A 14423-nucleotide genomic window follows, 5' to 3' on the forward strand; every position below is an offset into this window, starting at 1 on the left:
ATGAAAAATTATGAATCTAAAAGTAATATCATTTAAATAGAATCATCTTTACTTATATTAGATTTCACCATTGTTAAACAATATTTTAAAAATATATCTGACTTTTAATACTTGCGTACAACAAACTACATTACCCATAATCAACACAGGCGAGGCGTGTTGCTTTCAAGTGCACTTTGCGATGCCTGATCCCGAAGAATATCACATTACAACCTTTCCGTGTACAAACGAGTCTGAACAAGGCAAATGTACTCATTCTTCCAATTACATTTAAACAAATTATATAATGTATTATATTATGTACTAACATGAAAAAACACCCTTATTGATAACGCTAAAGAATATCAATCTGAATTCATATTGATATCCCTATTTACAAATATGTAATTGTAGTCTGAGATGGTAACATTTTAAGTGACCTTATTTTGAAATGGTACAACCGGAAGTGATAGTTTGGTATTATCTCTGCATTAACGCTACTTTTACTAATTGGATGTTGCAGTTCAATACTTTAACCACAAGGGGGCAGTGAAGAGTCTACTGTCGTCTCCACTTATTAATCAATTCAGTACACTATTACACAAGTGACCAGTGAGCACCTTTCAATATATCTAATATATAATATATAATCAATATATATATCCATATTTATCATTTAATTTAGGATATAAAATCACATATCACATCAGGCACAAACAAGTTATTTTCTTTAAATAAGGGGTGCAAATAAAATCAGACATTGTAATGATAGAAAATAAAAAAATAATAATATTGATAACAGTACATTAATAATGGAACATTTTAGGAATGGAAAAATAAGGACAACCATTAGAAAAGAGCAATTAAATCTGGTGGTTTCATCAACTATGGTTCTGTAATATTCTAAAAACATTTTTTTATTATTTGTAAAAGCAAGAGAGTTTAATTGAATTCAATCAAATTAAGAAGGAAAGAGGGTTGTGAACCGACAAAACTTGTTTTACTTGTTTAAGAATAAATAATATTTCCAGTTATATATTTTAAAAAAGACGCACGAAGACAACCCACTGCAAGAGACATTAGCATACTAAGACTTCCGGTACAGATTTTCAAAATAGAACTTTGAAATTAAGTAGTGTTGTAGATCATGCATGTAGATAGGTGCAGTAACATGGAGGCATAATAATGATTACACTCAAAGTAGACGTAACGAGGACTCTTTAGTCGTGGTCACGTAATTTTGGATTGTTTAACGATGAAGCGACAAACCGATACAATTTAATTGGTAAGTTTGTACTTTTAAAGATTAAAAAGTGAAATCCTAAATTCAGTGGTCTTTGCAGACTTTATTTATGTTTTTAACACGTCTGTTTTAGTGCGAACATTAAAAGAAAATCCACTTCTAGAAATTGCTGCGGTCCTCTTAAATCGCATTTTGCCCACAGCACTTGAAGGCAACATATGAGGTAAACCGGAGCAGAGGAAGAGCAGCAGTGTGGACATGTCGGACCCGGCGGCGCAGGCCTTGCAACCCCGGCTTCTCCAAGCCCAGTCTGTTGGCTCAGCTGGGTCCAGTACTGCCGCGACAGGCTCTGGGTCAGGGAGTAGTGACCCGGCCAGACCGGGACTTAGCCAGCAACAACGTGCAAGCCAGAAGAAAGCCCAAGTCCGAGCTTTCCCACGGGCGAAAAAGCTCGAGAAACTTGGCGTATTCTCCGCATGCAAGGTAGCTAGCTTAGCTAGCCAAAGTTCCCCACAACAAAGCACTCCCCGGGTAGTATTAGCATTAGTGTGTGTGGGGTAGCAAACAGTAGCACGGTCAAGGCACCGCATACCAAAACATGAACAAATAGCGTAATGACATGATTGTTAACTTTTGTAGCTAGTTCGCTAGCTAGCTAGTCTCCCGGACACTTGTGCTATTCACATTACATCTTAAGATGAATGCGTTGTCAGCTAGCTTAACTGTTCACTCCTTTTATTGCCGTGCACAAACAGCAGTTGTGTTACTGCTTGTATTTGGTGTTAAGCATATTTTCTTAATATTTCTAGGCTAGTGACACATGCAAGTGCAATGGATGGAAAAACCCAAATCCACCGTCAGCGACACGGATGGACCTGCAACAGCAAGCGGCCAGCCTGAGCGAGCCCTGCCGCAGCTGTGGACATGCTCTGGGTACTAACTAACCAGCCTCCACACATGCACAGCTTCTCACCAAAGCAAATGCAGCTATTTCCCAGTGACTTCTTGCTGTTTGACATCTGATGTGTTTGTACTTTGGCTCAGTAATTGTATTTAATGCCTTTCCTTACAGCTGACCATGTGTCCCACTTGGAGAATGTGTCTGAGGATGAGATTAACAGGCTGTTGGGGATGGTGGTGGACGTGGAGAACCTGTTCATGTCAGTTCACAAGGAGGAGGACACTGACACCAAACAGGTGTACTTCTACCTATTCAAGGTAAGCGAAAGTGTATCAGTGTAACAGGTGAAACAGACCCAGTTCAACACTATCAACACTGTTCTTCTTCTCTACATTATTTCTCGTAGCTGCTGAGGAAATGCATTCTGCAGATGAGCCAGCCGGTCGTAGAGGGATCCCTTGGAAGTCCACCCTTTGAGAAGCCCAACATCGAGCAGGTGAACATGAAACTAGAAGAACCTACAGGTCATTTCCTGATGTTTAGCAGTAGTAGCCGAGAAAGCAACCGGAGTACATTTCCCTGTATCTGGAAACGGACGTGCTTGTCATATTTTCCTTTTATGCATCCCACACGTTAGTAGTGTGACAATAGGTGGCGGTGCTAAACAAACACGTGCTGCGTTATCGTGTTTCACGTTCATCTTACTCTTTTTTTTATTTTCTTCTAAAAAAGGGAGTTTTGAATTTTGTTCAGTACAAGTTCAGCCACCTGGCACCAAAGGAAAGGCAGACCATGTTCGAGCTGTCCAAGATGTTCCTCCTGTGCCTAAATTACTGGAAGCTGGAGACGCCGACGCAGTATCGCCAGCGCATCCAGAAAGACGACGGGACAGCGTACAAAGTGGACTACACCAGGTGTGTGGTGGTTGTTAAGGAAAGCAGGTACCTCCTTTAACTTGTTGGATGCTGAAATCAGTGTTTTCCCTTTATGCTTCCCAGGTGGCTGTGCTACTGCCACGTCCCGCAGAGTAACGACAGCCTGCCGCGCTATGAAACCACTCACGTCTTCGGCCGCAGCCTCCTGAAGTCCATCTTCACCGTGACCCGACGGCAGCTCCTGGAGAAGTTCAGAGTGGAAAAGGACAAACTGCTACCAGAGAAACGCACACTCATCCTCACACACTTTCCAAAGTAAGCAGTGTGTGTGTGTGTGTGTGTGTGTGTGAAAAACATACAGAGACGTCCCATAGTGGCCGTTAGCGGACGTGTGGCTTTTGATCCACGTCTATTCGCACTGTTACGGCTCAGTGCAGGGCTTTCGCAGTTTTCTACAGAACTGTTGATCCAAATAACTTCACACTGCACTCCCTCGGTCCTCGGGAACACACGCCAAGCGTGAAGTAGATCGTTCCAAGGGTTGACGAGATGATCGAAACTCATAGACGTCTGTCAGTACAGTGTGATGCCGGTGCAAACTGAACACTAACACGTGCACTGATCATCAGGTTCTTGTCCATGCTGGAGGAGGAAATCTACGGCGAGAATTCTCCAATCTGGGAGGCCGACTTCACGATGCCCGCCGCCGACGGCACACCGCTGGGACATCAGACAGGTGAGGCGCCTGTAACAAAGATTACAATATCATTGGTAGTGTGTGTGTATATATATATATATATATATATATATATATATATATATATATATATATATATATATATATATATATATATATATATATATATGTCTGTAACCTGCACCGTGGTGTCTCCACAGTGATCAGTCCTGCTGCAGTGTCCGGCTCCCCCGCTCTGCCCAAAGGTCTGAGCAGCATCTCCTCTCTGGGCAGTACGGACGCCGGAGGCTGCCGAGCCCGTCACAGGTGTGTCAGCGCTGCTGCTTTGGTTCTCCAGACATGTCTGCCAGAGCCTCAGTGGTGGTGCCTCACAGACGTCTCACGCCGTTAACTAGCGCTGCGCCATGCATCTTTAGTTTCTCGTCATGGCGACGTCTACTTGCATTAAACGCTGCGATATTGCTCTCAGGTTGTTGTTGTGCAGCTCTACATGAAGTGCAGATGTGATAAACCCTCACTCTCAGATCAGCTGTCTCCTCATGACTCGTGTCACTTGTTTGTTCAGGAGAGAAACGTAAACTTCCCGAGGCGTTGACCCTGGAGGACGCCAAGCGGATCCGTGTGATGGGAGACATTCCCATGGAGCTGGTGAATGAAGTGATGATGACGATCACGGACCCTGCTGCGATGCTCGGTCCAGAGGTACGTCGTTTAAAGGGTTTGTTAAAGGGGGCAGATCTAAACGTTTCGACTGTACGTCTCACAGTTTGTTTATATTTCCAGACTAACCTGCTGACCCCAAACGCTGCGCGTGATGAGACTGCCCGGCTGGAGGAGCGGCGAGGAATCATAGAGTTCCACGTCATTGGAAACTCTCTTTCCCAGAAGTCCAACAAGAAGATCCTGATGTGGCTGGTGGGCCTGCAGAACGTCTTCTCTCATCAATTACCTCGCATGCCCAAAGAGTACATCACACGACTGGTGTTCGACCCGTAAGTAGATGATCTCATATCGCACGACAGGAAGTCCTTCAAGCTCTAACTCCTCCCACAGAGCGTCCGTCAGCAGCTGTAACGCCAGAGTCACATGACTTTGTCACTGACTGCACGTGTAAAGTAATATTCTGCATCTGAAGACATCAGATCCCATCTTAAGCATTATTACAGTATTGTGTGTGTATACTGTAATAAACATATTTATTGTTATATTCTGTAGTACAATGTCTTAAAGTATTTGTGGTTCTGTCTCACAGGAAGCACAAGACCCTCGCCCTCATCAAAGATGGCCGCGTCATCGGAGGCATCTGTTTTAGGATGTTTCCCACTCAGGGCTTCACAGAGATCGTCTTCTGCGCCGTCACATCCAATGAGCAAGTGAAGGTATCATGAGCTCATCAGTAAAACATCTTTAAGAGCTTTGCTTCATGTGTTGCTCTTTCCTAAAGACAAACACTCCCTTCTCCTTCTCCTTCTCCTTCTCCTTCTTCTTCTTCTTCTTCTTCTTCTTCTTTCTGGTGTTTCTAACACAAGGGCTACGGCACCCACCTGATGAACCACCTGAAGGAGTACCACATCAAACACAATATACTCTATTTCCTCACGTACGCCGACGAGTACGCCATCGGCTACTTCAAGAAGCAGGTACAGCAGAAATGCCCCGCGCGTTACCTCGCCTCCCCCCCCCGTCCTCTCCCTCCGCCTCGTCCTTTTTTACTCATTCGCTCTTTCCTCGCAGGGCTTTTCCAAAGACATCAAAGTGCCGAAGAGTCGATACCTGGGATACATCAAAGACTACGAGGGCGCGACCCTCATGGAGTGCGAGCTGAACCCGAGGATCCCTTACACGGAGCTCTCGCACATCATTAAGAGACAGAAGGAGGTGCGTGACGCCGCGACGCTCGTTAGAGCCAGAACTCGTGTTCCGCTGTCAATCTTTGTTTTAATAATCCCGTCGATCTCGAATGTCAAAACAGATTATTAAGAAGCTGATTGAGAGGAAACAGAGCCAGATCAGGAAGGTGTATCCGGGTCTCACCTGCTTCAAAGAGGGCGTGCGACAGATCCCGGTGGAGAGCATTCCAGGCATACGTGAGTGTTTGACGCGTTCACGGCAGAAATAAATGAATATATCATTTCTTACAAGTATTCTTCTTCCAGGAGAGACCGGCTGGAAACCCAGTAACAAGGACAAAGGGTAAGCGTGTATTCTTTAAATCGCTGACGTAACCACCAGGTTCTGTGGAGCGCGGCGCGGCTCCAACGCTTCAGCTGCACGTTAAACGATTACAATAGTTAGTTTGAGTTCATATTTAAGTCGCGTGTCGTTCCACATCTTGCAGGAAAGAGGTGAAGGACCCGGACATGCTCTACAACATGTTGAAGAACCTCCTGGCCCAGATCAAGGTGAGGGTCACCTGTCGACACGCCCGAGAAGAACAGTCGCCGTGTTTCCATTCAAATGTCCAGCAAAGCTTTGAAACGCCACGTAACGAAGTCTCTTCCACAGACTCACCCGGACGCCTGGCCTTTCATGGAGCCGGTGAAGAAATCTGAGGCTCCAGATTACTACGAGATCATCCGCTTCCCCATCGGTGAGCAAGCGTCTTTGTTTACACATCCTACTTCCTGTCCGTGCAATGATCTTTAATTGATGGTTTCTCCCCCTGCCCCGCCCCCGCGCGCAGACCTGAAGACGATGACCGAGAGACTGAAGAACAGATACTATGTGACCAAGAAGCTCTTCATCGCCGACCTGCAGCGCATCATCACCAACTGTCGCGAGTACAACCCTCCAGACAGCGAGTACTGCAAGAGCGCCAACACCTTGGAGAAGTTCTTCTACTTCAAATTAAAAGATGGCGGCCTGATCGAGAAATGAACAGAATTATTTACCGATTTCTCAACGGACATGGGGCGACTTTCTCTCTCACACACACACACACACACACACACACACACACACGACCAGAAACACATCGCTAGCTGTCGTCGTATGCGAGTTAATAAAAGGGAACGTGCACGACGGACATTAACAAACCTAACATTACCTTTCCCAGAACACGCCGGGTCGACACTCTGCACACGTGTTTCATTAAGTACCAAAGTTACAGCAGAGCCAGCTTCTTTATTTATAGTATCATTTGACCCGGTTCATTCCGATTTGCTTAAAGCTCGCCACGCGAACAGACGCGTGGAGTTGTTTCACAGAGAACTGGACCATCGGGACCTAACGCCACGTTGCCTTCCGCTACTGACAGACACTTGAACATCACGCCATCGTCATGGGTGTAAAGATAAACGCTCTTTGACGGGTGAAGACCGTGAAAACGCATGGCGCTGAAAGATGGGAAGTACTTATAGTAATTAGATCAGTTGTGATTCGGCGAAGGATGAAGCTGTTAAACTCGTTAGTTAGCGTTGCGTCGCCGCTCTACTCGCCGCCGACGGGCGTCAAATAGTTCAAGCACTCGAGCGCTAAACAAAAAATAATCTCCCCAATCGTTGCCTTCAAGAAAACACTGTTTTCATGTTGACGACGACTTCGCAGAGAATCTTATTTATACAGTAGTGAGGATGATGCGTTATCTTCCCCGACGAGGACGAGGACGCGGTCGCACGCTAGTTTAGCTTTACCGTGCTTGCAGGTGATGCTGTAGTTGTTGTCACTTATTTGTTGCGTTGCTAGACTCTGTAGTCACTCCCGCACACACATGCTGCGTGTTTAGTGTACAGCCACGTGCTTGTGATGGTCACATGTTTACTGGATAGTTTGTTAATAAGATCTAAAGAAGGGGGGGGGGGGGGGCAGCAGTAACTCTGGGTTTATTTATCACACCGTACACAAGTTGCAGTGGGCGTGCACGGTGGACAGTTTGAATCCATAAACATGTAACAGCGTGTCAGACGGATGTTGGTGGCGCCTGCTCGTTGAACGCCTCATGTGACATTGACGTGTGTGTGTGTGTGTGTGTGTGCGCGAGTGTTTATTTTGTACTTGAATCATGACTAGCTTTGAGTTTCTGAAGTGACGTCAGTGTTGCATTATTCAGGGTTGTACTTCTTCCTCACTCTACCTGCTGCATTTCAGAGTGAACTGATGATGGCCACGGTCTCATGCCATTTACTGTAACTGTAAAACTGTTCATGACAATAAAGGTTTGAGGTTTTTTTTTTTTTTTTATAAACAAAGGGTGTGAACTTGAATCACTTTCCACAAAAGAATCTTTGTTTGGTACAAATCCTTGCAAAAATAAATCACAACTAGATGTGTTTCAGAATCATTCAGCCCGACTGTCTCAGGCTGTTTACACTAATGAAGCTAAACGTACACTCGTCTAAGTAGTACGTATTCACCAGATACATTTGGGGAAGACGAGCACCGACCTGTTGAGGACTAGAGTCTGTGCTACAATAACTGCCTTTAATAACCGCCATTAATCCTAAAGTGACGAGAAATAGTGGATCAGAATGTGCTGCAACTGTGTCCGTCTCTCTTTTTAGTACCACAGAACTCCACTAACCCTAACCCTAACCCTAACCCTGCAGGCTTTAGGTTTCATTTCCTAGTAACAAAAAGCAACATGCAGGATGTCGTGTGCACAACCTGAACGTTTGTGATGTCCTCACCCTTCTCACAATCAATAACACCTCATATATATATATATATATATAGTATAAGATAAATATATTATTACACATGGTTAGATGATGAAGGGTTTGTGAAAGACTTGCTGTCTGTAGTTCAGACTGCAAAGTGTGGAGCTGCTGCTGCTGCTGCTCCAGAGCCCCCTCAGTGGGGCCCTTCTGTGTGCAGGCAGCAGAGGTTTTAAGTTTTGTTTCTCTGCATCACAGCTGATCACAACCAGCAGGAGTGAAACTGAGCTGAGTGCTGTCAATCATTGAACATGCAGAACTATACTGTGCATGTGCACTTGCTGAGTTTAGGTGCTGTGATGAATATAGTAGTTATCTCATACTTAGGATAGGAATATTTTAATATATTTATTATGTATAAATATAGAACTTCTGAATTAGTATTCAGTATTTCAGATGTGTGTGCATCTGGTTGTTCACGAAGCAGTCGACAAGATGTTATTCTTCATTACTTTATCGCTCTGACTAAGAGGTGGCATTGCCAAAAGGACAGTTCAATCAGTCAATGCTGCGTGTTTGTACATTTACACCGCTTCTAACTTACTTTACTGCACACAAGTCGTGCAAAACCGACTTTCAACTGGAACTGGAACAACTGGAAGCCAGTTAAGATCCAGTTAAAATGAGTTACTGTAAAAACAGCCATGGGGATTTCCAGCATCAACAGTAGGTTTTGTTTTCCTGGTGATGAGCAAATAGTGCCAAGTCACGTGCCTGCAAGTCACGTGCCTGCAAGTCACGTGCCTGCAAGTCACGTGCCTGCAAGGCACGTTTCAACACGACCTACAAAAACACCTCAGCTGTGAGTCCTCTGTCCTCAGACACTCTTAGACCCTCTGTCCTCAGACCCTCGCATCGCACAAGGAGAAACTTCCTAAAAGAAACCCCATAATTAAAGGGGGGAACATGGAAGAAACCTCAGGGAGAGACTGAGGAGGGATCCCTCTCCCAGGACGGACAGACGTACAATAGATGTCGTGTGTACGGGATAAACAACATAGTACAAATACAACATTTGACAGAAATGAGGTGTTGAAAGTTTGGATGAATCCAGCAAAATGTCAAAGCAGGACATGGCTTTAAGTCATATTTTATGTCAGTGTAGTCCAGGCTCGTCATTGGATGATGAACAGTATCTGTTGTTCCTCCAGAGCCTCCCTCAGTGGGCCCATTTGTCGGACTATATTAGGGCTTTTACTTTCGTTTCGTCACACAGCTGATCACAACAGAATTTAAACCTCCTACCCCCTCACTGTGGCTTCAGTGGACACGGACACGCTGAACACGCCACACAGCTGACTGGTGAGTTCATAGAAGGCTGACTTTTTACAGCTTGAAGAAAAATGATGCAATGATTCAGCATGTTTGTTTCGTCTCAGCAACTCTGATGTAGCCGGACCTTATGGTGTTAATGACCACAGGTTTGATGTACTGGTATGATCGTTGTATTTCTTTTAAACAATATCATAGTGACGTGTCATTTTGATGTGTTGTCAAACAGGAGGAAAGTGTAAGATGGCAGGTATTGAACTGTACGCATACCAGGAGGAAGTGGTTCAAAGGGCTCTTCAGAGAGAAAACACAATCATCTGGCTGCCGACCGGCGGTGGAAAGACTCGTGCTGCCGTGTATGTGGCCAAAAAACATCTGGAGACCATACCCCGGGCTAAGGTGGTGGTCCTGGTAAACAAGGTACACACAAGACAGGACAAGATCATCGTTATTACAACAACAACGCATGATATTTGTACATTCAGTGGGTTTATTTGATGTCTTCTACACTGTAGGTGCACCTTGTAGATCAACATTACACCAAAGAGTTCAAGCCTCACCTGGGCCGAGAATACACCTTGGTGCCGGTCAGCGGAGAGACAGCGGAGAAGGACTTCTTTGGGAAGGTGGTGGAGGACTCGGACGTGATCATCTGCACAGCACAGATCTTGTACAACGCTCTGACTAACGAGGAGGAGACCAGACATGTCGAGCTCTCAGGTCAGTGAAAGTGAAAGTGAGCTTAAACATCTGAGAACATGATGCTGTGATGACGAGGTCAACCGATACGGGAGAGAGTCACACATTGAGACTGTACCCATGGTGGTTCCTTACAGATATCACGCTCCTGATAATCGATGAGTGTCACCACACCAACAAGGACGCCGTCTACAACATGGTGATGACGTTGTACGTGGAGAAAAAGTTGAAAGGGGAGAAACGATTGCCACAGATTCTGGGTCTCACTGCGTCGCCGGGGGCAGGGGGCGCAAAGACCTTGAGCAAAGCTGTGGAGCATGTACTGCAGGTCAGAGTTCACCTTGGGGTTTCAATAACAGTAGCTGGTTTGTCTGGTCTCCCATTAGTCTCCTCTTCATCATCATCTTTCTCTCCCTCTCAGATTTGTGCCAACCTGGACTCGGCCATAGTTTCAACTAAAAACTACGTCACCGAGCTGAAGGAGAAAGTACCCAAACCCAAGAAGCGGTTTGACATTGTGGACAAAAGGCTCGAGGTAAGCTGCAGCCTGCGGACACTGAGATAAATGGGCTTTAGCAACACATCGCACTCATTTTCACCTGGATCGTCTCATATTTTAACAAACAAAACACTTAAATACAATTTGAAAGATGTTATAATCACATAAATACTTTTGCTTTTAGGATCCGTTCGGGGATCATGTGATGGGCATGATGCAGATGATCCACGGGTACATGGACCTTCCTTCAGACGTGAGACTGAGAGAGTGTGGCACACAAGAGTACGAGGCAGACGTGGTGCTGCTGGAGCAGCAAGGTAAGAGTTGCTCTGAATTGATTCAGGCAAATTAAATGTAGAACAATGTTTCTGTTGATGCTCACATCATTTGTGTATATTTGCATCAGGAGCAAGAGAGTTCAACAGGATGCTGGCACAATGTGCACTCCACCTCAGACAGTACAACGACGCCCTGCTCATCAATGACACCCTGCTAATGATGGATGCTTATCGCTCCCTGGAGGACTTCTACAACAACAAGGTGACCTCCACAATCGATGGAACAGACGTCTTCCTGGTGGGACTTTTCCAAGGTAGGAAATAAAAAATGTTCTTGTCTATTTGTCTGCACATGATCTTCATTCATGTTCAGCTCACAATGGTCCACCATGCAAGCACATGATAATATCACTGTGCTCCTATACAGAGAATCAGGTGGAGCTGGAGAAATTGGCAAGAGATTCTCGCTACGAGAACCCAAAGATGGGCAAACTTGAGAGCACTCTGCTAAGACAGTTTGTTCCAAGTGTGGAATCGAAGGGGATCCTTTTCAGTAAAACCCGTAAAAGCATCCACTGCCTGAACGACTGGGTCCACAACAATGAAGCCTTAAAGGAAGCTGGCATCAAGGCAGCCATCCTCACTGGGGCGGGCAATGGAAGCACTTACATGACGCAGGTGTGTTCATATACAATCTATGAGATTCAAGCCGTTCCGATTCAGTAACAACTGATCTATAGATGTGTTTCTGTTTGTTCCTCGCAGCACGAGCAGGCGGACACGATCCGCAACTTCCGCCAAGGCACTCTCAACCTCCTGATCTCCACCAGTGTGGCTGAAGAAGGCCTCGACATCCCTGAATGCAACCTGGTGGTACGCTATGGACTGCTCACAAATGAGATTGCCCAGAAGCAGGCCAGCGGACGTGCCCGAGCAAGAGACAGTCTGTATTCAGTGGTCGCCCAGAAAGGGGGGCGGGAAGAGCGGCGGGAGCGCACCAATGAATATCTGGATGAGCTGACTGAAGAAGCCATTGCTAAGGTCCAAGCTATGAGCCCCCGGGAGTTTTCCACAAAGGTGAGGGTGCAGTACTCTGTCCATCTTTATCCTTCACTGTCCCTGCTTCGTGTTTCTGCCATCACCTTTGAATTCTTATTTGTTTCCAGATAACTCAGCTACAAAAGGAGGCAGTTATTACTAGACAAATTGCAGAGCGCAACAAAATAGCGATGAAGAGTCGCCACACTGATGACAGCGTCCAATTCTCGTGTCGAAGCTGTTTCAAGCCTGTGGCCTCTGGCAGCGACATTAGACTTCTTGAGAATCAGCACTATGTCAACGTCAATCCTGAGTTTGAGTGAGTTGAATTCTTCGCGGTATTAGAGTGCATGCCAAAGAATATCCAGGCCAAAGTCTTGACGTCATGGCTCATCTTTGCTCTCAGGAAACGCTACAAATTCGGCGCGCAGGTGATGCTAGGAAAGAGTTTTGAGGACTGGGAGCCTGGGCGTAAGATCTGCTGCAGAAACTGCGACAAGGTACAGTGGGCCCTCTGCCACATATTACATCGTGAAGTCAGAAAAAGACTCATCAACAGCTGATGTTGGTGCTCATGTTGGGGTGTGATCTTATTCTTCTTTGAATTCACAGGACTGGGGATTTGAGATGAAGTACAAGAAGGTTGTCCTGCTGCCCAATCTAGCCATTAAGAACTTAGTCCTGGAGACCCCTGATGGCAGGAGGACTGTGAAACAGTGGAAGGATGTCCCTTTCACCGTTGAGGACTTCAGCCTTATGGAGTACTCCGAAGAGAACCATCCCGACCTCGACCTCGACGATTGAGACCAACAGGAGAGCTCTGTGTGGGGTTTTCCTACTTAACATGTCAGTTTTTATCTCTCGTCATTCCCGTGTATTGGTGTCAGAGGGTCTGTGCTCATTTAGAGAGGAAATCATTGTATGAGGTGCCTTAGTATAAACACAGGCATTTAAAATATTCACTTGCATTAATGTGTGCTGGACCGGTGAGGCCGCAGTGTGAACAACCATGAACCCTTCACACGGCATCGCAAAGAGGATTCCTCATGAACTGTCTTTTGGCTATTTTTAAATTGTTCATAGTAGATGCAGCAGAATATACATTGTGCACATGTACTTATAATCTCAATCTTTTATCATGTGACTGTATACAATTTTTTTACGACCGCTAATTATGGTCAATTAAGCTAAAGCTAAAGTCGAAATGACATTTAAATAAACATTGAAACAGATCCTTTGTTATCGTCTTTGCATTTATTCCCCACTAGGTGTCGGTGTTGGTTAGCCAATCAAGTCGGAAACATTTGTCTCTTACCTCAGACTTGCTGTAAACATGAGGTTGAGGAAGCTGAATGTGGAACTCTTCTCACACTCACCGCACTTTGCTGATGAAGCGAGGCATGTTTTTCCCAAAGTGCTTCAACAGAGCAGCTCATCTTTGTAGTTTTTAAATGTTCTTGCTTGTGAAGTATTTCATATTGGAACATTTAACACCGTCTACATAGGAGGAACAGATTTATCAGACTTGCAAATGATCATTTAACACACTGGCTTTAAAGTTACATTCTAATGCATAATAACTTCTCAGAACTCGCACAGCTTGATTTAAAGAAATCCCCCCCAAAGACAGATTGAGCCGGCTAATCGCAGAAAACTGCGTCTGCTGAAACTATTTGCAGCTTCACTTCGGTGCCATGTTTACATCCATGAATTAAGCGTGATATGCAGGCAGCGCCGCTTCAGCTATAATGAGCAGTTTCCAAAATAAACCCAGATTATGAAATTAAAGCAACTGGCGAGGAAACCATTCATTTCAGGCTGGCAGCCGTGTTGGGTAGATTCACTTTTGACCCACAGCACATCTTTCTGTGCATCTCTGGGCGAGATTAGGTCAACCTCACGGTAATCCTCCCAAATCTGGCAGAGGGCTGCAGTCAGTAGAGCCGCCATTGGACGCAATCACCCCAAGAACAGGCTCTGTTCCGGTGTCGTGCCTGATTCAGATCCAGGCGGGCGGAGAGGAGCCGTACAGTGTATGATTTACTCTGATCAGACTCAGGCTCCATAATCAACACTGATTACTTCCTTTTGCTTCTCAGCTCAACACCCCATGCATCTTAATTGCAATTAGCTCTCTTCTGAAATTAAAGCTGCTTGGAGTAGTTGAGCAAAGAATGATAACATGGTGTGTGTGTGTGTGTGTGTGTGTGTGTGTGTGTGTGTGTGTGTGTGTGTGTGTGTGTGTGTGTGTGTGTGTGTGTGTGTAAGTTTCTTATCATTGGCATCAAGG

General features: G+C 45.3%; 2 protein-coding genes across 3 annotated transcripts; both read left to right on the forward strand.

The window, feature by feature from the left end:
• Positions 1–1122: 1122 nt before the first annotated feature.
• On the forward strand, positions 1123–7882 carry kat2a (K(lysine) acetyltransferase 2A). Its single transcript, XM_029437351.1, is given in 20 exon segments — positions 1123–1264; positions 1425–1705; positions 2032–2155; positions 2295–2440; positions 2530–2619; positions 2856–3037; positions 3122–3313; positions 3628–3734; positions 3896–3984; positions 3986–4001; positions 4261–4397; positions 4479–4687; positions 4948–5074; positions 5225–5335; positions 5430–5573; positions 5668–5782; positions 5852–5888; positions 6034–6097; positions 6201–6285; positions 6379–7882. Coding segments are annotated over 19 exon segments (2394 nt in total). The 5' UTR covers positions 1123–1264; positions 1425–1480; the 3' UTR covers positions 6573–7882.
• Positions 7883–9325: 1443 nt separating this feature from the next.
• dhx58 (DEXH (Asp-Glu-X-His) box polypeptide 58) lies at positions 9326–13365 on the forward strand. Of its 2 annotated transcripts, XM_029438564.1 has the most exons (12): positions 9326–9649; positions 9849–10039; positions 10135–10339; positions 10456–10646; positions 10740–10853; positions 11002–11134; positions 11224–11409; positions 11523–11773; positions 11861–12172; positions 12262–12452; positions 12540–12633; positions 12746–12937. In XM_029438564.1, exons 2-12 carry the CDS (start codon positions 9863–9865, stop codon positions 12935–12937), a joined length of 2046 nt encoding a protein of 681 aa, XP_029294424.1. In that variant the 5' UTR covers positions 9326–9649; positions 9849–9862. The 2 variants fall into 2 exon arrangements, with proteins under 2 accessions (XP_029294424.1, XP_029294425.1); XM_029438565.1 differs by lacking the exon at positions 9326–9649 and having other exon boundaries at positions 9863–10039; positions 12746–13365.
• Positions 13366–14423: the final 1058 nt, after the last annotated feature.

Source organism: Cottoperca gobio, chromosome 8 (genome assembly GCF_900634415.1).
Source record: "Cottoperca gobio chromosome 8, fCotGob3.1, whole genome shotgun sequence".
In the NCBI taxonomy this organism is placed as follows: Eukaryota; Metazoa; Chordata; class Actinopteri; order Perciformes; family Bovichtidae; genus Cottoperca; species Cottoperca gobio.